General features: G+C 37.0%; 3 protein-coding genes across 3 annotated transcripts; 1 reads left to right on the top strand and 2 right to left on the bottom strand.

Annotated features, from left to right (window-relative positions):
* The first annotated feature begins 3,307 nt into the window (after positions 1-3,307).
* On the top strand, positions 3,308-6,704 carry LOC109063070 (transmembrane and immunoglobulin domain-containing protein 1-like). The gene is made up of 6 exons (XM_042734654.1): positions 3,308-3,523; positions 3,694-4,023; positions 4,117-4,362; positions 4,436-4,526; positions 5,039-5,093; positions 5,171-6,704. The coding sequence occupies exons 1-6, from the start codon at positions 3,475-3,477 to the stop codon at positions 5,351-5,353; spliced, it is 954 nt and encodes a 317-aa protein (XP_042590588.1). The 5' UTR covers positions 3,308-3,474; the 3' UTR covers positions 5,354-6,704.
* A 1,882-nt stretch (positions 6,705-8,586) lies between these two features.
* Positions 8,587-12,137, bottom strand: LOC122138957 (synapse differentiation-inducing gene protein 1-like). The gene is made up of 2 exons (XM_042734653.1): positions 11,766-12,137; positions 8,587-8,860 (listed from the first exon to the last, which is right to left on the bottom strand). The coding sequence occupies exons 1-2, from the start codon at positions 12,090-12,092 to the stop codon at positions 8,708-8,710; spliced, it is 480 nt and encodes a 159-aa protein (XP_042590587.1). The 5' UTR covers positions 12,093-12,137; the 3' UTR covers positions 8,587-8,707.
* Positions 12,138-15,093: 2,956 nt separating this feature from the next.
* LOC122138956 (synapse differentiation-inducing gene protein 1-like) lies at positions 15,094-16,527 on the bottom strand. The gene is made up of 2 exons (XM_042734652.1): positions 16,069-16,527; positions 15,094-15,469 (listed from the first exon to the last, which is right to left on the bottom strand). The coding sequence occupies exons 1-2, from the start codon at positions 16,474-16,476 to the stop codon at positions 15,332-15,334; spliced, it is 546 nt and encodes a 181-aa protein (XP_042590586.1). The 5' UTR covers positions 16,477-16,527; the 3' UTR covers positions 15,094-15,331.
* Positions 16,528-24,911: the final 8,384 nt, after the last annotated feature.

Genomic DNA, 24,911 nt, shown 5'->3' with positions numbered 1-24,911 from the left:
AGGTGACTCCGTGTGGTGGGATGGGGGGCCCCCAAATCAAATTCTGCTTAGGGCCCCCAAGAGGCTCGGGCCGGCACTGCTTGCCGCTGTCGCCTCTGGCTTGCTTAGTTGGGGACACTTCATTTAAAGCGATATCATTGACTTGATTGCAAATTATTGCACAGATACTATTTAAACTGAGCTGCATGATGACATCACTGAATTCAATGATGAACTGCCTTTAACTGTCATTTTGCATTATTGACACACTGTTTTCCTAATTAATGTTGTTCAGTTGCTCTGACGCAATCTTTTTTGTTTAAAGCGCTATATAAATAAAGATGACTTGACTTGATTACATACCTTTCTATCGAAGTTACAGTATGACATTATCAAGATGAATTTGTTCTGACACTGTGAGTTCTTCTCATATTTTATTACCATTTTCTAAACTATAGCGAATTAACTGTGATAACGTGAGAAATGTTAAAGGTGTCTACGAAGGTACAATCAACTTTTTGGGGAATTTTTAAAATTCATATTATGCAACAAAAGAACAACAAATACAAAGACAGAATAAGAACAAAAAACAATGAGAGTTACATAGCCTACATTAATCCAAAGCATGTCTTAATTTTAATTTAAATTTTATATCACACTATGAAAGTCTCGCATGCAATAGAGTTATAAGAGTTTCTTAAAGAGTTTACATGCACATCAAAATCTTTCTTGAAAACAAAAAAGGAAGGAGTTTTCTGAAAATGTGTATTTTATGAATCCAAGAAATGGGAAGAAATTAATATTAAATTTAAAGAGAGAAGGGTCTAGATTCAAGGAGTAACCAAAAACACATTTTGGGGGGATATACAGAAGTTTGGATATAAATATTTTTTAAATAAAAGTGGAAAAGTCAACCCAGAACATTTTACAGTAAGCAAAATAAATGATTGATTGTTTCTTCAGACTAAAGACAAAAGGAGCAATTTGGGGAAATGCTATTATTAAATTTAGCAAGTTTATAATTTACCGGGATAATTTTAATAGAGACTTCAGCAAGTTTAGATAAGATTTTTTGTCGAAGAAGAGGCTTGCGATGCTTTTGGGAAATGCAGCCCTGGACGATGACATCACTGAATCAAGGATGAACCGCCTTTAACTAAAATATTAACACTCTTAACTATTGTCCTCTTTTTTAGAGCTGCTTTACAGCAGAATTGATTTTTGTTTGCATTATTAATACACTATTTTCCTGTTTAAAACTGTAAAGCTGCTTAAGCGAAAAAAGGTGACTTGTTTTGTCAGGTTTCTCACTTTTAGTACATTTATTCATTTGTTCATATACTCTATTTAAAATATAATTTTACCCTGTTCTTGCCATTAAAACAGACCTTTCATTATTTTTTTTATTTCACTAGTAATAATATACAGGTCCTTCTCAAAAAATTAGCATATTGTGATAAAAGTTCATTATTTTCCATAATGTAATGATAAAAATTAAACTTTCATATATTTTAGATTCATTGCACACCAACTGAAATATTTCAGGTCTTTTATTGTTTTAATATCTCAAAAAATTAGCATATCATGAAAAGGTTCTCTAAACGAGCTATTAACCTAATCATCTGAATCAACTAATTAACTCTAAACACCTGCAAAAGATTCCTGAGGCTTTTAAAAACTCCCAGCCTGGTTCATTACTCAAAACCGCAATCATGGGTAAGACTGCCGACCTGACTGCTGTCCAGAAGGCCATCATTGACACCCTCAAGCGAGAGGGTAAGACACAGAAAGAAATTTCTGAACGAATAGGCTGTTCCCAGAGTGCTGTATCAAGGCACCTCAGTGGGAAGTCTGTGGGAAGGAAAAAGTGTGGCAAAAAATGCTGCACAACGAGAAGAGGTGACCGGACCCTGAGGAAGATTGTGGAGAAGGACCGATTCCAGACCTTGGGGGACCTGCGGAAGCAGTGGACTGAGTCTGGAGTAGAAACATCCAGAGCCACCGTGCACAGGCGTGTGCTTTTGAACCAGAAACAGCGGCAGAAGCGCCTGACCTGGGCTACAGAGAAGCAGCACTGGACTGTTGCTCAGTGGTCCAAAGTACTTTTTTTCGGATGAAAGCAAATTTTGCATGTCATTCGGAAATCAAGGTGCCAGAGTCTGGAGGAAGACTGGGGAGAAGGAAGTGCCAAAATGCCTGAAGTCCAGTGTCAAGTACCCACAGTCAGTGATGGTCTGGGGTGCCATGTCAGCTGCTGGTGTTGGTCCACTGTGTTTTATCAAGGGCAGGGTCAATGCAGCTAGCTATCAGGAGATTTTGGAGCACTTCATGCTTCCATCTGCTGAAAAGCTTTATGGAGATGAAGATTTCGTTTTTTTTCAGCACGACCTGGCACCTGCTCACAGTGCCAAAACCACTGGTAAATGGTTTACTGACCATGGTATTACTGTGCTCAATTGGCCTGCCAACTCTCCTGACCTGAACCCCATAGAGAATCTGTGGGATATTGTGAAGAGAAAGTTGAGAGACGCAAGACCCAACACTCTGGATGAGCTTAAGGCCGCTATCGAAGCATCCTGGGCCTCCATAACACCTCAGCAGTGCCACAGGCTGATTGCCTCCATGCCACGCCGCATTGAAGCAGTCATTTCTGCAAAAGGATTCCCGACCAAGTATTGAGTGCATAACTGAACATAATTATTTGAAGGTTGACTTTTTTTGTATTAAAAACACTTTTCTTTTATTGGTCGGATGAAATATGCTAATTTTTTTGAGATAGGAATTTTGGGTTTTCATGAGCTGTATGCCAAAATCATCAGTATTAAAACAATAAAAGACCTGAAATATTTCAGTTGGTGTGCAATGAATCTAAAATATATGAAAGTTTAATTTTTATCATTACATTATGGAAAATAATGAACGTTTATCACAATATGCTAATTTTTTGAGAAGGACCTGTATGTTATTTTCCGATATGTAAGTGAATCTGATTTCTGATCTGTTGTGTCTGAAGAAAAATTATTTCATGGTGTTTTGATGTATCAGTTATTCAATCGATACCTTTACGTTTGTGTTGAAAAATTGGAAGTGACCAAATCATCTCAGAATAAAATAATCAGTTTATTGCTTGAAAAAACCCATAAATTCACAGACTCTTTTGACCGATTGATGCTACTTCACTTGTCATTTGTTTCTCACTCATGTCATGCTACAAATAAAGTTTATTACTCATTTTTTTTTCATAAGAATGCGGAAATTGTTATTTTGAAATTTTATGGTTGTTGTGAAGTGTGTGGAGGAAAAGACTCATCATAACAGGAACTACAAACATCCTCATTTGTGTTCATGTGGGTTTTCCTGTCAGTTCCTCATATTAATTAGAACCAGTCTTCAGTCTTCTTGAGAGAACGTTCGCTTCCATATCAAGGAATCATTCCAGACATTTTAAAAGCAAACACCAAACCGTATTAATTCATAATACTGAGTGAATCTGCCATGAACCCCAAATATTCTCTCATTGTGTTATTTCTGCTGTTTCTGAAAGGTAAGACTCATTCAGTCAATCATTTGCTAGTCTTTATTGTGTTCTTGTAAAAATCTTCAGTGCTACAACACTGTGACCTAAACTTCATTTGGCAGAAAATTATTATCTGGAAGTTGTACATTTTCACACATTCATACACTTTTTGACTCGTGTTCTGATTTGTGTTTCAGGTTTATTTGCTCAGAATGACACTGTGGTTTTTAACCCTGGATCAGTTTGTGCTCCTGCAGGATCAACTGTGGCTCTGGGGTCCACATGTTTATTATATCCTGGATGGACATTTAAGTCATGGAAACTCAGAATAAATAATACTGAAACTCTAGCAGATCCCAGTAAGGACTCCCGGTACAGATATATAAATTTATTTGACAGGTGTTACCTACTAATTCATGGTCTAAAAGAGACAGACGCTGGCACATATTACACGAGCTTCATTAACAGAATTGGAGACACCACATTTACCTCAAACAGTCCATCAGAATTCACTGTACATGTCACAGGTAAATATTACTCTACCCCTTGATTCATTTTCACTTGGTATGAATCTTCCATTTACATCTGATATTTAGAGACAGATGTGTGTGTTTTATTAGATCTTCAGGTGTCTGTGGACTCTGATCGTGTGACTGAAGGTCAGAACGTCACACTGACCTGTAAGACCAGCTGTCCTCCAAAACAAACCTTCATCTGGTTCAAGAACGGGCTTCGTTTGGATCTCCGTTATTCCGGAGATCAGCTGCATGTTTCTGCGGTGAGCCGCGAGGATTCAGGACGATACTCGTGTGCACTGGAACGCTTTGAAACGTTCCCGTCGGCCGAGACGCTCCTCGATGTCACCTGTGAGTAAATCATGAGAAAAACACTTGATCTATGTGTCACTGTGCATATCTGATCGATTATTTCTTTCTCCAGATGTGGCGTACGATAGCGTTGGAACCATAACTCTGTTGTATCTCCTGATTCCTGTCGTTCTGCTGCTGGTTTGTCTAGCTCTGTGGATGATGTGAGTGTGTGATCTGGTTCTACTTTACATCTCACGTTTACAGGTGAAATCTGGTCACTTCGATATGTAATCCGCACTATTTGGGAACTTAGCCACGTAGATTTCACTCGGTTTAGTTGGTCACACAAATTTGCTGATGACTAACAGAAAACTGGTTTAAAAATGAATTTTGTGTCGGCGCCGATAGCATTGTGGACAGTGTGTCGACATACAGCGCTGTTGCGCTACACGTGTCCCAAGTTCGAATCCCAACTCGAGGACCTTTTCTGATCCCGCCTCCTATTTCTCCCTCACTTTGCTTCCTGTCAGTTCTGATTTGTCCTATCGAAATAAAGGCGAAAATACCAAAAATATACCTTAAAAAAAAAAAATATTGTGTGAACTGCCTGCTTTAAACATATAGCTGAACTATTGACAATAGACAATTGACTTTTTGGCCTGCGAGAGTTCACTACCTTCATAACCGCGCTTATGTCACTTTTTGTTTTCTTTTTTTTTTTTTGTTTAAACAGAATGAAAAAACAACAAAACCTGAGAAGACCTAAAAGAAAAGAAAAAAACAGAGAGGTAAACACAACCAGTTTTTAATAGAATAATGTAAAACTAGATTCAAATACAAACTTTTGATATGTCTTTTTCTTCAGAATGACACTGTGTACGAAAACGAGCAGACACTGTTGGATTGGCACGATGCATCTGAGCACACTTGTGTTTATTTCAGGCTTCACAGTAAACTGCACCGTAAAACTTTTGCAGAGGATACTGTATGTCACATGACATTGCTGCCCCCTAGTGAACATCGCAACAACAAGAGTATTCTTGTATAGTACACAAACAGAATTTGTTTCTATAGGCTACATGCTGTATATATTTAATGTTTTTTGAAAGCGTTATTCTTTCAAGTATCTGCTCTGATTCTTTTTGATCATCGGTTTTCTTTTTGACAAACTTTTTGACAAAATGTAAAATAGTTAGGCGACTCAAAGTGCCAATGCATGCAAATAAAAGCCTTATGAGTGCAGTGAAGTGTTCATCTGCAGACACACCTCTGACATCCTGTTTGCATCAGAAACACACTATAAGGTTAAAGGTCGAAAAGTCTCCTTGGTTATAAACTTTATTTCATTCCACACTCAAAAAAAAAAAAAAAAAAAAAAAAATGTTGCATTGGTTTGGTTTTCTAGGAGTGCAGTAAAATAAGATTAGATAGATGGTCATGATAACATTCATAAATGTGCTGCACATTAATTTGCATTTCTTTCCAACCATAAAATGCTCAGCTGTTTCTTTTCCTGAAATAAGCTCTGCAACTTATGGTAAAAAAAGATATGCTGTGATTTTATTCAAATGCCTTATTTTGATGTCTAATTTAAAATATTGGTATAAAGAAACATGTACTTTAATTTCACATCTGCTACTGTAGATGTAAAATGCACAGATAATCATACAGTTCAGAGATTAATCTAACCACATTAAATACAGCAAGGAATAAATAATATAATCATACATTTTTTTTTTTTTAGAGTGCCTTGAAAATAGGCTACTTGTCATTTCTTCCACAAAGTCATTGATGAGTTACAATAAGAGTAGATTTATCTGAAGCAGAATACAACATCTGTTCATTATCTTGCACTATACAAATAAATTAAGAGGATAGTGCTGGCCGTGATGAGCGATACTGTTCAGGATCAATGCCGATCTGGAGCTACTCATCGCTAACTCTCGGTGTCCATCAACGTTAGCATCTCGAGTCTGTGAAAACATGAATGTCAAGCAAATTAAAGTGACTTTGAAAAAAAAACCCTGAAGTAAACCTCGTATCCAGAAGCCTGTTTGTAGACCATAACAGGCCTGATTGTTGAAGAAATCAAAGTTGTCAGTTTTAGTATTTAGCAAATGCCGTCTTTTTCTTTCATACTAAGAATTCTGCATTTTTCATACTATGGATCATTGCAAAGTTATCCAAAATTAAAACCTTAATTATGCTGTAATTACTAATGTAAATGAGATAAGTCATGCACTTTAAAAAAACAAATCCATAAAATAACAGAAAAAGCACTGGCAGCTAATTACACATTATCCATTTCAATTTTATGGACATTTCATTTAACTCTAAAATACTTTAAAATTCTAAATACTGGTAAAACACCTGTAAAAAATAAACAATCCTTCAAATTATACAGTACATTGTGCCTTATTTTTTGCGTGTGCATTTTTTTAAGAGTGTCTACATTTAGATATAAATGGTACAAAAGCCGTCACTGGGGTGGTATACCTTTTCAAAAGCTACACATTTGTAACCTAAAGGGTTGAATATTGGTACCTTAAAAGTTGGCTAGATATGAGTAAATTTGTACATATTAAAATGGTACTGTCAAGGAGACAACTTTTGTACTTTTTTTTCTGGGAGTGTCTGATGAAATATCTGTGACATCATTTACAGGAACTGTAAGTTTCATTTGCATCTATGGGTCATTTTATGAAACATTCAGTGAAGGAAAATGTTATTTCTATACCATTTTGAACTTCACTTCTTCAAACTTTCGAGACACAGAGCCCACGACTGATCTAAAATATCCAGATAGAAATGTGTTACCCATTCTCAATGGGAAAGTGCCCAAGCAACATTGCTCAAAAAAAGTTTGCATTGTGCATTATCAGCCTAATTCCAAACTGATGTTGCATTTCAAAAAATATTGTAATTCTTTAGCACTAATCTCTAATACTCTTTAATCAAAACATAATGAGCCATTTATTATATTATTTGTTTACATTTATTGGGATAGTATGGTGGGGGCACAGACTGACCCATAGGCTTGTTCGATTGATCCTGTTCATCCTGAGGGTCAGTGAATGCAGGGTTTATTCTTCCGACTGTTGGTCCTTGATTGTACATCTCTTCTCTTGTTCTCTTGTAAGTGTACTAAATGGTCTTGAAGGTTTTTCTCTTTCGTTTCATGCTCAGCTGAGATGCTCCTCGCTGGATGCTGGTTTATCTGCAGTCTTTGTTGAACCTTGTCCTCTGATGGTCATGTTGATTCATAGCAGTTCAATGGGAGGTGGTGTGTAGCTTGTAGGAGAGGTTGTGTAGATAAGGCTTAGCTTATCTGTAATATTACTGTTTCACAACAAGTCCATAAAGCAAATATCCACCTTTAAAAAAAAAGAAGAAAACATTTCCATATCTTTTGTTGTTGATGTCAAAGATGATGTGTCCAGAATTTTGTCCCACATTTATCTGTCATTTAGTAGAAACTCATTAAATTCGACAGATGTCAGGTTGTGTGACACCCTCATCCTTAAAAACCAAGAACAAAACCAAAATCCCGCCAAAATATTCATCCACTTGAAAACCGATAACTGAATCAGTCCTAAATCGTTAACTTGTAAATCTGTTCAGCATTATTCAACATATTTTTCAGAGTTTATAGAATATTTTAAGTCGCAAAGTGAGATGGATATATTGAAATTGAACACATGGCAGGGTAGCTAAACGCTGTAGTCAGAGTTTCCTGCATGCATGCAACAGCACCACAGGTTTCCAAATAAATCTGTGGTGAAATATAGAAATGCATCAAGTTCTAATTGAGAATGAGAGCCAAAAACTTCCCTATCCAACTTGACAAATGAGGGAAAGTGTTTAGGGAAGGTTGCAAATACTGTAAATCGGCATTAAATAGTGTAAATCCTTTTTTTTACGTGCTCTTGTGAATAGCCTGTAAATCAAAACATCTACATTCCAGAAAGGGGAAATAATTGCTAAAGAACAATCAATAGAATATGATAATAATAAAAATAAATAAAAATAGCCTGTAAATAGTTTTCACATCTTTAAAAAAAACACACCCACATATATATATATAACAGTATATATATATAATAAAAACAAAACACTTTCCATTCATTCACATTAAAACCACATTATATGAATGTGTACTTTAAAAGAATGAAAGAAACAAACATTTTAAATCAGCACTTAAAATGTAGTTTCATTTCTGCCCAATGTAAAATGCACAGATTATACACAGTCTGAAAGCATTAAAAACAACATGAAATAAAAAAAGCTTAATTGTACTTTATTTCCTTAGAAGGTCTTGAAAATACTTGTCATTTCTTCCACAAAGTCATTGACGAGTTACAGTATGAGAATAGGTTCATTTGAAGTAGGATACAACATCTGTTCAATCAAATACTTCGTACACATAAAGTATTACAATAGTGGCTGCAGTGATGATTAGAATGCCGAAACAGAGAGCCACGTTGTTCAGGATCAACGCCGCTCTGGAGCTGCTCATCGCTAACTCTCGCTGTCCAGACAAGTTAGCATCTCGAGTCTGTGAAAACACAAAAGCCAAGCATATTAAAGTGAGTTTATTATGCACAAGAAAATTAAAGGTCTTTGCACACTGAGTCTGAAATTTTTGCAAGTTAAAAAATAAATAAAACCTCACGTTGTGTCAGTCACGTTTACACACTGCCTTCGAAACTGTCATCTGTCGTTACATTTTTTTTGGGATCAGGTTCGGTTTTCCGCGTTTTCGCGTCCATAGAAAGCATTTTGATATGGGAAAGGATGATGAATACGAAAAAAAGAAGAAAAAATGCATACAAAAATTTCAGACTCAGTGTGCAAGGACCTTAAAGGGGTCATATGATGTGATTTCAAGTTTTCCTTTCTCTTTGGAGTGTTACAAGCTCTTGGTGCATAAAGAAAATCTGTTAAGTTGCAAAGACTAAAGTCTCAAATCCAAAGAGATATTCTTTATAAAAGTTAAGACTTCACGCAAAGAAAGAAGGCGTAACATTTGATTCTCGCTGTGAAAGTGAAAATACTTTGTTTGTTCTTCCAAAAGAGGACACACCTAGAAATCAGTGGTTAAGTTGTATTTCAACACTGTTCCAGAACAGTCCAACCCAAATATTCAGATGTGTGCTGCGCATTTTATGGAGGACAAAGACTGTTTCCTGATCCTGGAAGAGAAGACTACAATGCCGGCTGTTCTGACTCACAGTCTGTAAGTACGTTTACACATGTAAAGGATTTGCCACTGATGATTCAAACGCCAGTTTTGAGCAGTGTAGAGCAGCGGTTCTCAATTCCAGTCCTCACATCCTCCTGCTCTGCATGTTTTGTATGTCTCTCTTATGGCTTCAGACGTTTGTTCTATTCGAACATAAGTGCCCTGCGAAGTGGACATCACCGGATATTCCACCATGAATCCAGTTCGAAGTGAACGTATATGTTCCATTCAAAGTGCATTGAAGTGTGCGAGACGTGAATTTAAATTGTATTTGTTTACAAAGGCATATGATGTCACACTTGTCTGTGTGTAAAGACGTTGCACAGCGCAAATCCATGAATTAATGTTCCGAAGTGAGGTAACGTCAACAGATTTCCCTGCTCAGGGAGTAGGGAGCAATGAACACTGTGTAGGGACCATGTCAATGAGAACACAGTTCATGCACGGAGCTCACTTCTAACGAGCTGATTTTCTGAATCAGGTGTGTTAACAAAGAGAGACTTGCAAAATATGCAGAGCTGGGGGGCGTGAGGACTGGAATTGAGAACCGCTGGTGTAGAGTAGAGCTTGTTGTTTGTCGTTTCTCAGATCACAAATGCAGACATGGTTTTATGTTTACGCAGCCCAATATGCAACACAATGCATAAAAACACAGTATAAATCATTATAATCAGTAATTATGTCCCCACTGGATGCACCAAATGGCTCGTTTGTAATGGGTTTTATTGGTTTTTGTCTAGTCTCACTGGTGTTCTGACCGGGACACGCATCACAGTATAGTGAAAGGTGTAACATTTCCGTCACACGCTTGAGGTATTCGGCCAATCACAATGCACTGAATAGCTGGCCAATCAGAGCACACATTGCTTTTCTGAACAAAGAGCTTTGTAAAAATTGTCAAGTTTCAGAAAGCGGGGCACAGAGGAGCAACAATAATGTACATTATGTGGAAAATAATGTGTTTTTTTTTTACCTTAAACCGCATAAACACATTTCATTACACCAAATACACAACATAATGTTCTTTTTAGCAATAATATTCTGTAATATCATATTATCCGATTTGTTGTATACTGTCTGTGAATGCCTGTGTGTGACTTCCGATTCGATCTATGACTGTGATGGAGTTCATGAGTTCAAACTCGCTCAAATACGATCTTTCCAACATGACTTGAATGCACCATAATTACAACAATAACAAATATTCACCAAAACACCACCATAATATAAACAGCATAAGGAGCTGTTCTGTACAGCTTAAAATAACTGTACCCAAAGCAGGCCTCACACATTAAACTTACAAATGTCCGCTCTTTGGTTAAAAATTAAGTTGGTAGATCATTGCTTTTGATGACTCCAAATGTAGGCTAAGGTACAAAGTTCTAACCTTAATTATGATTTAATTTCTGGTGTAAATCTGATAATCGAGCTGCCTGATGACATATCTATGGCATCATTAATTTACAGGAACTGTAAAGTTTGGGTTTTTAATATGACCCTCCAGCATGGCATTCAGTATAGGGCACATAGTCACCAGATTTGATTTGATGCAAATATCACAACATATTTACATGCTCATTAAAATCTTTTATGATCAATGTTAATATCTGGTCATTTTATGAAACTTCCAAGAAAAGGTTTATGATACATTTCTGTACAATTTATATATTGCAATTTACAATTATATATATATTATCTTTAAAGTCAAGTCAAGTCATCTTTATTTATATAGCGCTTGAAAAAAAAAGATTGCATCAAAGCAACTGAACAACATTAATTAGGAAAACAGTGTGTCAATAATGAAAAATAACAGTTAAAGGCAGTTCATCATTGAATTCAGTGATGTCATCATGCAGCTCAGTTTAAATAGTATCTGTGCAATAATTTGCAATCAAGTCAATGATATCGCTGTAAATGAAGCATATTAAACATAAGCTAATTTAAAGCTTAAATTTAAATTTATAGTATTTAAAGTAAAAGTATTTAAATGTAAATACTTTAAACAGTTTAACACTTTAATACTTTCTTTGTCTTTTATAATGTTTAAAATAGTATGGAAATCTATTAATGACATTTTCCTTCATTTTTGAAAAATTAAATTTTCCTTTGCATACTATTTTCTTCATAGAAGCTATGTATTTTATTATTTGCATTATTAATTCATATGATGCAAATAAATATTCTCAAAATGAAGAAAATGTCTAGAATGAATACTTACATTGCAGGAGCAGATGGTAGCGGCGATGCCCAGAGGTAGACAGCAGCACAGCAAGGTAAAGATAGAGTAGCACATGTAATCTGGCATTGGAGTGGCTTGCGGTGTGGGGGTCATGAACACAGTGGGCTGAACTGTGACCCCAGTTTGACCAACATATGCTGCTTGGGGATACATAGCCATCCCTGGATATGACTGCTGGGCATACGGGCCCTGAGGGACTCCTGGAGCTCTGTACGGTTGGTTTGGATATCCAGAAGAGATGGGATTGACTCTTGGAATCTCGTATTCTGCGCTGGGATAGTATGGTGGTGGCACAGACTGACCCATCCTTGACTTCTCCTGATGCTCCTCGCTGGACGCTGGTTTATCTGCAGTCTTGATTGAACCTTGTCCTCTGATGGTGATGTGTAGATTAATAGCAGTTCAGTGGGAGGTGGTTCGATGCTTGTAGGAGAGATTCAGTGTATGATAATACTTCAGCTTATCTGTAATATTATTCTAACACGGTGTTTTTGTTTTCCGAAGTTTGCGAATACTGTAAATGGACATAAAATTAGTTTGTGAATAGCAGTGGTGGACGAAGTACACAAATCAAGTACTTGAGTAAAAGTACAGATACGTATAATAAAATATTATTCAGTAAAAGTAAAAGTATTCCTTTTTCAATTTTACTCAAGTGAACGTACAAAAGTACTCAATTTTTTTTTATGTACTTAAGTAAAAAAGTACCGAAAGATAGATTTTGCAATTTTATATAGGCTACTTAAGTCAATTTTATATTAGCACATATTTTTTTTATAATCCTACTGCTCAAAATACCTGGGATTTTCCCAAGATGACCACTATATGGAGTCAAGATACAGTGGTGTGAAAAAGTGTTGCCCCCTTCCTGATTTCTTATTTTTTTGCATGTTTGTCACACTTTAATGTTTCAGATCATCAAACAAATTTAAATATTAGTCAAAGATAACACAAGTAAACACAACATGCAGTTTTTAAATGAAGGTTTTTTTTATTAAGGGAAAATAAAATCCAAAACTACATGTCCCTGTGTGAAGAAGTGTTTGTTAAAACTGTGGTTTATTACACCTGAGTTCAGTTTCTCTAGCCACACCCAGGCCTGATTACTGCCACACCTGTTCACAATCAAGAAATCTCTTAAACAGGACCTGCCTGACAAAGTGAAGTAGACCAAAAGATCCTCAAAAGCTAGACATCATGCCGAGATCCAAAGAAATTCAGAAACACATGAGAAAGAAAGTAATTGAGCTCTATCAGTCTGGAAAAGGTTATAAAGCCATTTCTAAAGCTTTGGGACTCCAGCGAACCACAGTCAGAGCCATTATTCACAAATGACAAAAACATTGAACAGTGGAGAACCTTCCCAGGAGTGGCCGGCTGACCAAAATTACCCCAAGAGCACAGCGACCACTCATCCAAGAGGTCACAAAAGACCACACAACAACATCCAAAGACCTGCAGGCCTCTCTTGCCTCAGTTTAGGTCAGTGTTCATGACTCCAGCATAAGAAAGAGACTGGGCAAAAATGGTCTGCATGGCAGAGTTCCAAAACGAAAACCGCTGCTGAGCAAAAAGAACATGAAGGCTTGTCTCAGTTTTGCCAGAAAACATCTTGATGATCCCCAACACTTTTGGGGAAATACTCTGTGGACTGACGAGACAAAAGTTGAACTTTTTGGAAGGTGTGTGTCCCATTACGTCTGGCGTAAAAGTAACACCGCATTTCAGAAAAAGAACATCACATGAACAGTAAAATATGGTGGTGGTAGTGTGATGGTCTGGGGCTGTTTTGCTGCTTCCGGACCTGGAAGACTTGCTGTGATAAATGGAACCATGAATTCTGCTGTTTACCAAAAACTCCTGAAGGACAATGTCCGGCCATCTGTTCGTGACCTCAAGCTGAAGCGAACTTGGGTTCTGCAGCAGGACAATAATCCAAAACACACCAGCAAGTCCACCTCTGAATGGCTGAAGAAAAACAAAATCAAGACTTTGTAGTGGCCTAGTCAAAGTCCTGACCTGAATCATACTGAGATGCTGTGGCATCACCTTAAAAAGGCAGTTCATGCTCGAAAACCCTCCAATGTGGCTGAATTACACCAATTCTGCATAGATAAGTGGACCAAAATTCCTCCACAGCGCTGGAACGGACTCATTGCAAGTTATCGCAAACGCTTGATTGCAGTTGTTGCTGCTAAGGGTGGCCCAACCAGTTATTAGGTTTAGGGGGCAAACACTTCTTCACACAGGGCCATGTAGTTTTGGATTTTCTTCCCCTTAATAATAAAAACCTTCATTTAAAAACTGCATGTTGTGTTCACTTGCGTTATCTTTTACTAATATTTAAATTTGTTTGATATAGAGACACTGTTTGATGTGTCTGCATCGTCTGCATTCAAGCATTTCAGTGGGCTTAAATGGATCACTCTTTACAGCAGATTTAGTTCTCAAACATCTGACAGTTTTGACCTAAATATGATTTTCAGTTACAATTATTAATTCTAAATTTCGACATTAATAACTTACTTTTAGCAGCATCAGTCGCGCGCACGCTCACAAGATCTCCCGGTTCTTACTTGTGAATTCAGTTCACTAGAGACTCGCACTAAACAGTTCATTTGAATCAGTGAGTTGTCGACTCTAGAACAGCTGCAATCGGATCGTTCTAATTCGTAAACGAATCATTTGGTGCAATTTGCGAACCGATTTAAAAGGTTCATTGAAAAGACTGCTTCTGCGTGTCGGAGCATGTGATGTATTATAAGGAGTAACAAGTAAATGTTTTATGAAATGTAGTGAAGTAAAAAGTATGATCTTATGCTTTGGAATGTAGTGAAGTAAAAGTAAAAGTTACTCAAAATAAAACTACTCCAGTAAAGTACAGATACTTGAAAAATGTACTTAAGTACAGTAACGAAGTAAAGCTACTCTGTTACTGACCACCACTGGTGAATAGCCTGTAAATCAAAACATCTACATTCCAGAAAGGGGAAATAATTGCAAAAGAACAACTAGTAAAAGATAATGATAATAAAAACGAACCAAAAATTATTTTAAAAAGCCTGTAAATAGTTTGTTCATTAAATAACCCAGTTCCACATGTGATTAATTAACTTTTTTCCCACAACTTGTAATACTCTAAATCAATATTCAAACACAAATATCTAAATTAGTATGTGTTTTTTAAAATAATAATGTGTGTAGTGTATGTAGATCTCTCTCTCTCTCTCTCTCTCTCTCTCTCTCTCTCTCTCTCTCTCTATATATATATTAGAACCAGAACACTCTTTTCCTTTTAATTTTAAATGCTTTATTTGAAAGAAACATTTTAAATCAGCCTATTAACTAAAAGTTTTGATTTCTGCCCAGATAATCATACAGCTTACAGATCAATCTGACAGCATTAAACACAACATGACATAAAACATATCCATATTAGATCATTCCCTCAGAGGGTCTGGAAAATATTTGTCATTTCTTCCATAAAATCAATGTCTTGAGTTACAGTATCAGTAGATGCATCTGAAGCAGAATACAACGTCTGTTCAAACTGTAAATATGAGGATAAGTGACACTGCAGTGATTGTGAGGCCGATACCGAGAGCCATGTTGTTCAGGATAAACGCTTTTCTGGAGTTGCTCATCGCTAACTCTCGCTCTCCAGACAAGTTAGCATCTCGAGTCTATGAAAACACAAAAGCCCAGCATGAGTGATTTTGAAAAACCTTGGAAAAAACGTATACCCAGGGGGTTCAGAAGCAGTTTACAGATTACCATCCATTAATTATAGCCCATGATAAGATACGGTGTTGATAAAATCAAACAGCATCTCAGCAGTCAGTTTTTATATTTAGCTCCCAAGGTTTTCTTTACATACTAAAAGTCCTGCACTTTCCATATAATGTCATATTATAGATTGTACTTGATGCCTTCAAATGTAAATCCAAAGTTCAGAGTTATCCAGTATTATAACCCTAATTATGCTGTAATCTCTAGATAGGATAATTGAGTTGTATAATGAGTTATGATGTTTTACAAGAACTGTGTGTCTGTGTGTGTGTGTGTGTATTAGTCAGAAAAGAAACTTACTAAATATATATAATTGCATCTAGGTTTTTAGACCAAAGGCATGCAACAGCAGACAGTGCGCAGAACTGTTTATTATTGTTCATTAAGCAGATTAATTAAAACATGATGAGCCATTTGAATTGCTTGATTTATGAGATTGTTTGAATGAGATATACACACGAAGCAGAAAAATCCTACAAGAATAAATACTTACATAGCACGAGTAGACAATAGCAGCAATGCCCAGAGGTAAACAGCAGCACAGCATGGTAAAGATGGAGTAGCCCAAGTAATCCGGAGCAGCCATTAGCACTGGAGCCATGAACACAGCCGGCTGAACTGTGACACCAGTTTGACCATCATACGCTGCTTGGGGATACACAGCCCTTCCTGGATATGACTGCTGGACATACGGGCCCTGAGGGCCTACTGGAGCTCCGTACGGTTGGTTTGGATATCCAGAAGAGATGGGATTGACTCTTGGGATCTGGTATCCTGCGCTGGGATAGTATGGTGGTTGCACAGACTGACCCATCCTTGACTTCTCCAGATGATCCTGTTCATCCTGAGGGTCAGTGAATGCAGGGTTTATTCTTCCGACTGTTGGTCCTTGATTGTACATTTTCTTGTTCTCCTGAAAGTGTACTAAATGATCTTAATGGTTCTTCTCTTTCGTTTCGTCCTGGACGCTGGTTTATCTGCAGTCAGTCTTGTGCTTTTATGAACTTCATCCTTTTATGGTGATCATGTGTAGATTTATATGAATCTGACGGGAAGTGGTTTTGAAGCATGCAATTTTGTTTATGGTTTATGAAGGTGAGGGTGTCATGCAACCTAGATTTACTTAATACACACACACACACACACACACACATATATATATATATATATATATATATACTGTAAAAAAAGTTGTGATTTTAACAGTAAAAGACTGTACAAATGCTACAGTGAAAACCTGTCAATTAGTTAACAGTAAGTTTCCATACTATATACGCTATATATGATATACAGTGTTTGTGTGAATGAGACTGTGCACCTTAAATATTGCCCTCCTCAGCTCGTAGAAAAGCTGCTTGTGATGAGCTTTAGTTCATCATGTGACTTTCTCATCACCACCTATTTTTGGTGGTTATCAGTGCATTAAAATGATTCAAAACAGATAGTAATACTTCAATATGTTGGTTAATTAATATTACATCAGTTAATGAAATACAGTATTTCATTGTGAAAGTCTGTAAAACCTAAAATGTTGCTACCATATTTTTTATGGTGAAGTTCAGGCAACCACAGCTGCCGATATTTTACTGTAAATGTCCCAGATTTTTTTTTTTTTTTTTTTTTTTTTAACTGTAGTAAAACATGCAGAGGAACAGAAAACATTTCACATTTTTATTTTTGATGTCAGAGTCAGAGTCAAGTCAATCACTACAGTATTTTACCTGTCATTTAAAGGTGACCAACTATATCCCTTTTCAGAAGATGTAAAATATGTATCTGATGTCCCCAGAGTGTATTTGTGAAGTTCTAGCTCAAAATACCCCACAGTTAATTTTTCATATCTTGTTAAAATTGCCACTTTTAGGGTATGAGCCAAAACACGCTGTTTTTATGTGTGTCCCTTTAAATGCAAATGAGCTGGTGCTCCCAGCCCCCTTTCAGAAGAGTGCAGAGCTTCAAGAGCTCATGCTCAATCAATTCACTGCTGGCCTTTGCAAATAAACATTCCAAGTACAAGCCTGTTACCTTTACAAAAAATTTACTCGGTTTCAAAGTCAGTCATCTGATTGTAATGTGTATAATAAATGTGCAGATATGAATTACACAGATGGAAAGCATGGCGCAAAAAAATAATCACATAGCTGGTCTTATGGTGCCATTGTATGCTATCATAAATTTTATATGTCTCACTTGTGATTATGAGCTCGACAAATTCAAGCGGTCGACTTCACATTGCATTCATATGCAATTAACTTCCACATTCCTATTTACGATCATTCTGGTAGCACGTGAAGGCAGCATCAGTGAAAACAGGCTTAGATTTAGCAACATTAGCCTTACAGAGTGCCAAGAAGACAACAACGTGGGATACTTACTTTGTCTTGAGCTGATGTTCGCACACGAAGCTTTGGTATTGATTGCTAGGGTACTTTACCGATTTTTTTCTGGGATATTTCCTTTGAAAATGAAATTTAATCACAGTGTCCTCAGCAGCTCAGATGGAGGGAGTCTATGAAGACTCCTATGTTTGTTGGTGCATCCCAAAACACAACACTTGTAATACCTTTTTGGTGCTGACATTGTATATCTCCAGCAGCTAACGTTACAGCATTTATAAACATATAAACTTCCCTTGCCCACTTGTTAAAATGGAACACACAAGTTGAAGTGCTTAGGGAAGTTAGCTAGTGTGTGTCTAATAGCAAAGTGGAATGTAGTAATGCAGTTCGGCTGTCCACACCAGACGCGATGCGACAACGCAACACAACAGAATCAATCAAATGTCAGAGCCAATCAGAAACGTGTGTGGGCGGGCTCTCACAACGAAATGGATAAGTTTGTAATCTAATTCATAAATATTAAATCTTTTTTACATTATTAAATGTACATACTGAGTGACTGATACCATCTTCACATTGAGTTCACAGTTTTACCGCACATCTTTGCTTTAATTTATTTTCAAGATCTGAGGTAAACTATCTATTGTTGCTTTCAGTATTGCTGTAAGGTCACGCAAAATGATATTCAAACTCACATTAGACACGTTTAACTGAGATTATCACTGTCTGTCATATAGTATGTTGTTGTTCCAGCCGCAGAAATAGAAACCATTTCTAAAAAATTTTGCGCGCCGCTGTCACAGCTAGTTAGGACAAAAACTCCAGTTAAGATGGAAAAGATACCTTTTATTGCTTGTCGTGGCGTGGTGTTGCGTGCGTCCCAATGTGACTACTTATACTACTCCCTTAAAGTATGTACTCTTTTGGTAAGGAAAACTACACACTTTTGAGTGTGTAGTAGAAGAGTAGGCAAGCTTCAGGACATACTTTGACATCACACATTTGATGCATTTAAAAGTTAATGGCCAAATGGATGTTTATAAAAGTTAATTGTTGATTATTAGTAGTAGGCCTACCTCAAACGCCTTTATCTAAACCTCTCTAATATTGTGTTCAAGTCACGTCCGATAGATCATATTTATGAGTTGAATGCTCATGAACGCCACCACAAAGTCGTTATTACAAGAGAGAAACTTAAAATTTTCTTTATGCCCAGTTGGGGGTGTCAGTAAAAAATGTGTGGGATGCAATATGGATGCAACCAATGACTATAGATATGCAGTGTCTGTATAAACAGTAGCCTAAATTTGTTTAAATGAATAAAATTATTATTTTTTGCAATGTACAATGAAACTAAATAAGTTACAAATACAAAATGTTATATTATTGTATAATTACCAAAAAATTATATATAGTGATTCAGTTTACACACCTTCACAGATTTAATAAAAACAGAAAAACATTATGATGCACATTCTTTATTCATCATTTTGTAGATGTAGAGTTAAACAAATTATTGCATTTTATGTAGAAATGTGAAATCGCCATCTTGTTCCAACCAAAGTGACTTGAACACACCTGACGTTGTAATTACAACTAACAAACCCGAAACAACTAACCTACAACTAGGAAACCATGTTTTAACACTTTTATTCGTGGTTGTAGTTGTGACCCTAATCTTTCACCAAAACGCAATGGATTGTGGGCAGTATTAACCATTATAGTGTGCACGGAGTGAGCTACCTAAAATAATAGACCACCTGGGGAGTTTTGGCAAACTCTTTTCAACATACTGTGCTTTGGGACACACTTATTCCACAACCACCTTATTTAGAAGGCAGGACTTATTCCGCCATGCCCTGCCCTTTCTCCCATTCATATTCAAGTACACTCTTAAAAATAAAGGGGCTTAAATAGTTCTTCATCTCCCAGGTGGGCCTGTCCCGGCATGTTGTTGTCACGACAGATGCCTCCAACACGGGCTGGGGCGTGACGTGTAATGGGCAGGCAGCTTCAGGGTTCTGGACAGGACCTTGACTGCTTTGGCACATCAACTGTCTGGAGTTGCTGGCAGTGCATCTAGCTTTACGGCTGTTTTGGACGCTGTTGCTAGACAAGCACGTGTTGGTCCGCACGGACAACACTGCGGCTGTTTCGTAGGGCGGTCTACGATTACTTCGCATGTCTCAACTGACTTTCCCGTAAGGCGAAGTCAGTCGCCGTGCGCAGCTCCTGCATCAACCTCGGGTCGGTACCACCCTCGTGCATTGCTTTTAGCGCCTTGGCTTGATGTACCTGCAGGATAGCCATGGCATGCAGGGCAGAGGCAGCTTGGCCCGCAGCACTGTAAGCCTTGGCAGCAGCTTACAGGCCTTGGACAGGAGACACGGATGATTCCTCCAAGTGGCGACGTTTTGCGGGCACAGGTGCACCACAATAGATGCATGAGTCATCCACGAGCGCTGCCTCAGCGTGTTGGGTGCCCAGACACTGCAGACAGTGCTCGTGACCATCAACCGAGGACAGGAAACGACCATATCCAGAAGGACACGGATGAAATGGCATCTTGAAAAAGACGCGAATCGTCCGTGATTTGCTCTTTTAGAAACTGCTCTTTTAGCCGAAGCGCCCAGGGGACTCACCGCTGCCGGGATACCGCTGTACTGTGCTGTCACGCCGACCAGGAACAACTCTCCAGAAACACAAAGATGAATGGCTTTGTAGTGACTATATCTCATCAACTACTCGGCTCGAAAGCAAAAATCTGAATGAGTGGATGCACCTGTCGCCTATTTATACCCGTAGGCATGGGGAGTGGCTCAGATATGTAAAATCCACCAGCCAATTTTCAATTGCATTTTCTCTTAAACTCAGAGATGATTGGCCTCCCAAGTGATAGCCTATGTGTGGTTCAACATAACTCTTAGTGACCGACAGATAGGGAACTGTACTTTTACTTAAGTTATTGATTTGTGTACTTCGTCCACCACTGGCATGTAGTATGCAATACACGATGTGTATCTTTTGCAAATGTAAATATATGAAAATGTAGTCAAATGTAGACTAATTTAGTAAGTGACAGTGTATGCTTTGTTCTGTTAAAGGGAGAAGAAAAAAATGAATAAAAATACCCAAGTACTTGACACATTCATGTCAGATTCTTGTCAGATATACAGTTGTGCTCATAAATTTACATGCCCCTTGCAGAATATGCAAAATGTTAATAATAAGAGGGATCATGAAAAATGCATGTTATTAGATAGGTATAAGATATTTCACATAACAGATGTTTATATATTCTCCACAAGACAAAATAATAACTGAATTTATAAAAATGACACCATTTAAAAGTTTACATACCACTGAATCTTAATACTGTGTGTCGTTTCATGTATGATCCACAACTGTTTTGTGATGGTTTTGTTTCTGTTCATGAGTCCCTTGTTGGTCCTGAGGAAAAAAACTCCAGCTCCAGCAGGCTGTGTTATTAGTATAGTGTTTTTTTGTTTGTTTTTTTTCATCAAGGCAACAAGTTAGCACAATTTTAATTACATAAACTAAACAAATGACTTTTTACAGTGTATTAAGACCTTTGCATTGATATGTGCATATTACATTTAACAAGATCATAATGAGCAGCTCAAACCATTATCTACTTGCAATCACAACCAGAAAACATACCTTGTAGATAACCAGAAAAGTGCATGCATTTAAAGCAACAGAACTTTTGATTTTAGGTTATATGTGTTTATACATATAAAACTTTATAACCAGAACAATTCTTTTTTTCTTTTAATTTTAACAGTTTATTTAAATTTATTTAAAGAAATATAAAATAGCAATTCAGTATCAAAGCTATTTTATTAATTATAGTCATGGGGCAGTGTTGACAACAAGTTTCTGCGCTGCTGAATGTTTCTGTGTGTGCACAACACAAGTTGGTCGCCCCCAACATTCAAGACATGGTTAATGCCTTATCACCACTGTAAATATGATGATAATGATCACTGCAGTGATCGTGAGGCCAATACCGAGAGCCACATTGTTCAGGATAAACACCACTCTGGACCTGCTCATCGCTAACTCTCGCTGTCCAGCCAAGTTAGCATCTCGAGTCTGTGAAAACACAAATGTCAAGCTTATTAAAGTGAGTTTTAAAAGCCCAAGGAGAAAAACTCATATCCAGAAGCTACAAGAAGTTTAATAGATTTCAGTCCATGTAATCATAGGAAATTTTAATATTTAGTAAATTAATTTTAATAAATGTAAATAAATGTAATAAAATCTTTTATCATTAAATTTAACTTCTATACAGTAGATCATTTTATGAAACATGTTATTTTCAATACATTTGATGTGATTTTAAAATGTTACATTGTGTTAGATTGTCTCATTTATTTATATATAGAAGAAAAAAAACTTACTAAATATATAAAATTGCATCAGGGTTTCAGACCAAATGTATGTATCTCAATAAATATTGTAATTCTCACATTCACAGGGGACAGTGTGCAGGGCAGTTTATTCTTCATTAAAACATGATTTAGGAAATTGTGGGAGATATGAAATATACATATGAAGCAGATAAAGTCCTACTAGAATGAATACTTACGTAGCACGAGAAGATGACAGCAGCGATGCCCAGAGGTAAACAGCAGCACAGCATGGTAAAGATGGAGTAGCCAAAGTAATCCGGAGCAGCCATTACAATCGGAGTCACAACCACAGTGGGCTGAACTGTGACCCCAGTTTGACCAACATATGCTACTTGGGGATACACAGGTATTCCTGGATGGACATACTGGCCCTGAGGGCCTCCTGGAGCTCCGTACGGTTGGTTTGGATATCCAGAAGAGATGGGATTGACTCTTGGGATCTGGTATCCTGCGCTGGGATAGTATGGTGGTGGCACAGACTGATCCATCCTTGACTTCTCCAGATGATCCTGTTCATCCTGATGGTCAGTGAATGCAGGGTTTATTCTTCCAACTGTTGGTCCTTGATTGTTCATTTCTTCTCTTGTTCTCCTGTAAGTGTACTAAACGATATTGATGGTTTTTCTCTTTCGTTTCGTGCCCAACTGAGATGCTCCTTACTGGACACTGGTTTATCTGCAGTCAGTCTTGTGCTTTTATGAACTTTGTCTTTTGTTGGTGATACATAGGAATCTGACAGGAAGTTGTTTTGTAATTGTATCTGTGGCTTTTGAAGATAAGGGTGTCACACAAACTGCCTGTGCTGACATTTGCATGAGCTTCTACCAAATGACAGATACGGACAGGTTCCATGTAAATCACTTAATATAGCAAAACATGCAAGGGAGGAGAAAACATTTCCTGTATCTTTCGTTGGTGATGTCAGAGATCATGTCCAATCAATCGCTATACAGTATTTTACCTCTCATTTAATAGAAGCTCATGCAGATATGAGCTTGAAAACGTTGTGTGACACCCTCATTTTAAAAACCATAAACAAAAATACAGAAGGTCACAGGAAATATGCCACAGATGTCATTCACCTGGTTCAGCATTTTAACTGGATTAATTCACCGTGAGGCCAGTTGCATAAACTTAGCCACCATCTTAAGACTGTGTCTATACTTTTACCGTTAATAAGACCAATCTACCATTTCATAACTGAATAAAAAAAAATTATGACCATTCTTGAAGAAAAAAATTAGATGACTATTAGATGATTAACTTTTTAAGACTAGTCTAAACAGTTTATGCAGCTGGCCACAGGAGTCAGGTGAGACTTTTATTCTGGTCAGCAACAGCAACACACCAACTCTTATGCGCAGTTCATTCATTGTTTATCTGTTAATTATTAAAATATTAAATTATGTAAAATAAAAACTAAATAATAAATGTTAGCCTATAAAATGTTAAATATTATAAAATATAACAAAAATATAAATAAAAGCATTGAATGTGTTTGTGCGTAAAAAAAAAAAAAGTTTATATTCAGTTTTACTGTACTGTATTAATGATGGCGTGTTGCCTTTTACCTCTTAGCAATGAAATAAGGAATGCAAAAAAGTTAGTAATTTTTCTTGAACAATCCTATATTAGCAGCCTCCAATTCCTCTCTTTACTAGCAGATGTGTGAGATAATAATTCTCAGTTAAAGTGAGAATAGATTAAGATCTAATGATGAAAGGAGATCAAATTAGTCTCTCACCTCTCACCTCTTTAAGTATACTTCTTTGTATACTTCAGTTTCTGTGTGAATGTTATTTAGGCATACCTTTTTTCTGTGGAAAACACGAGGGCTGCCAAGCTTCAGTCCATTTCCTGTCCCTAACCTTTACAGAAATATTACACTTGAAAAACACTTTAGGGTTACAATTTCTTTATATTTTATTTGGCCATTTGTCATTTGAACAATTACACCTTCTTGAGCCATCACTTGATAACTCACAAATATCAGCTTATTAAAATAACCAGGTTTCCCTGTTTACATGCACATCAGTAACCTGACAACGCAAGTAAGCTATGTTTATATGACTTTATTAATAAATCAGGTTAATTCCCTTTAGTGACGTCAAAATATAATCATTTGCGTATCTGACTGCGAGTATTCCTTGTTTGTCAGTTGTGATGTTAAATAAAGCTTGCAACATGTCAGCGTTTAACTTACAGCTCATATTATCCTCTCATGCAGTTATAAATGCAGCGTTTTGACTGAACCACTTCTACTTCTGCTGTACGAGATGAGAACACTTTTATCATTTTCTGAGTCATGAAAGAGTCTGCTTTTGTGATATATTTCCTTCTTTCTTTACCTCAAAACATTTGCTCTGTGTAGATGTGCTTAAATCTGCACTAATGATACGTTTCCTGTCACGTATCACACATGCGCTCTTCAATAAGCTGACAGAAAGCGGGTTATTGCATTCCCTTTCGAACATTCACTTCATATTGTGTATGTGGTAAACTCATGTTTACTCTGTTACTAATGCCTGATGTGTTCACGTTTGTGCAGCTTTATTTAGCTT

The sequence above is a fragment of the Cyprinus carpio genome, chromosome B11 (genome assembly GCF_018340385.1).
Source record: "Cyprinus carpio isolate SPL01 chromosome B11, ASM1834038v1, whole genome shotgun sequence".
Classification (NCBI taxonomy): Eukaryota; Metazoa; Chordata; class Actinopteri; order Cypriniformes; family Cyprinidae; genus Cyprinus; species Cyprinus carpio.
This window is presented reverse-complemented; position numbering and strand designations above follow the sequence as displayed.

Coding starts and splice junctions, on each gene's coding strand:
- LOC109063070 (XM_042734654.1), top strand. CDS start 3,475: ATGAACCCCAAATATTCTCTCATTGTGTTATTTCTGCTGTTTCTGAAA. Junction 4,024..4,116: donor ATTCACTGTACATGTCACAG/GTAAATATTACT, acceptor GTGTTTTATTAG/ATCTTCAGGTGTCTGTGGAC. Junction 4,527..5,038: donor TGTCTAGCTCTGTGGATGAT/GTGAGTGTGTGA, acceptor TTGTTTAAACAG/AATGAAAAAACAACAAAACC.
- LOC122138957 (XM_042734653.1), bottom strand. CDS start 12,092: ATGGGTCAGTCTGTGCCACCACCATACTATCCCAGCGCAGAATACGAG. Junction 8,861..11,765: donor CTACCATCTGCTCCTGCAAT/GTAAGTATTCAT, acceptor GTGTTTTCACAG/ACTCGAGATGCTAACTTGTC.
- LOC122138956 (XM_042734652.1), bottom strand. CDS start 16,476: ATGTACAATCAAGGACCAACAGTCGGAAGAATAAACCCTGCATTCACT. Junction 15,470..16,068: donor CTATTGTCTACTCGTGCTAT/GTAAGTATTTAT, acceptor GTGTTTTCATAG/ACTCGAGATGCTAACTTGTC.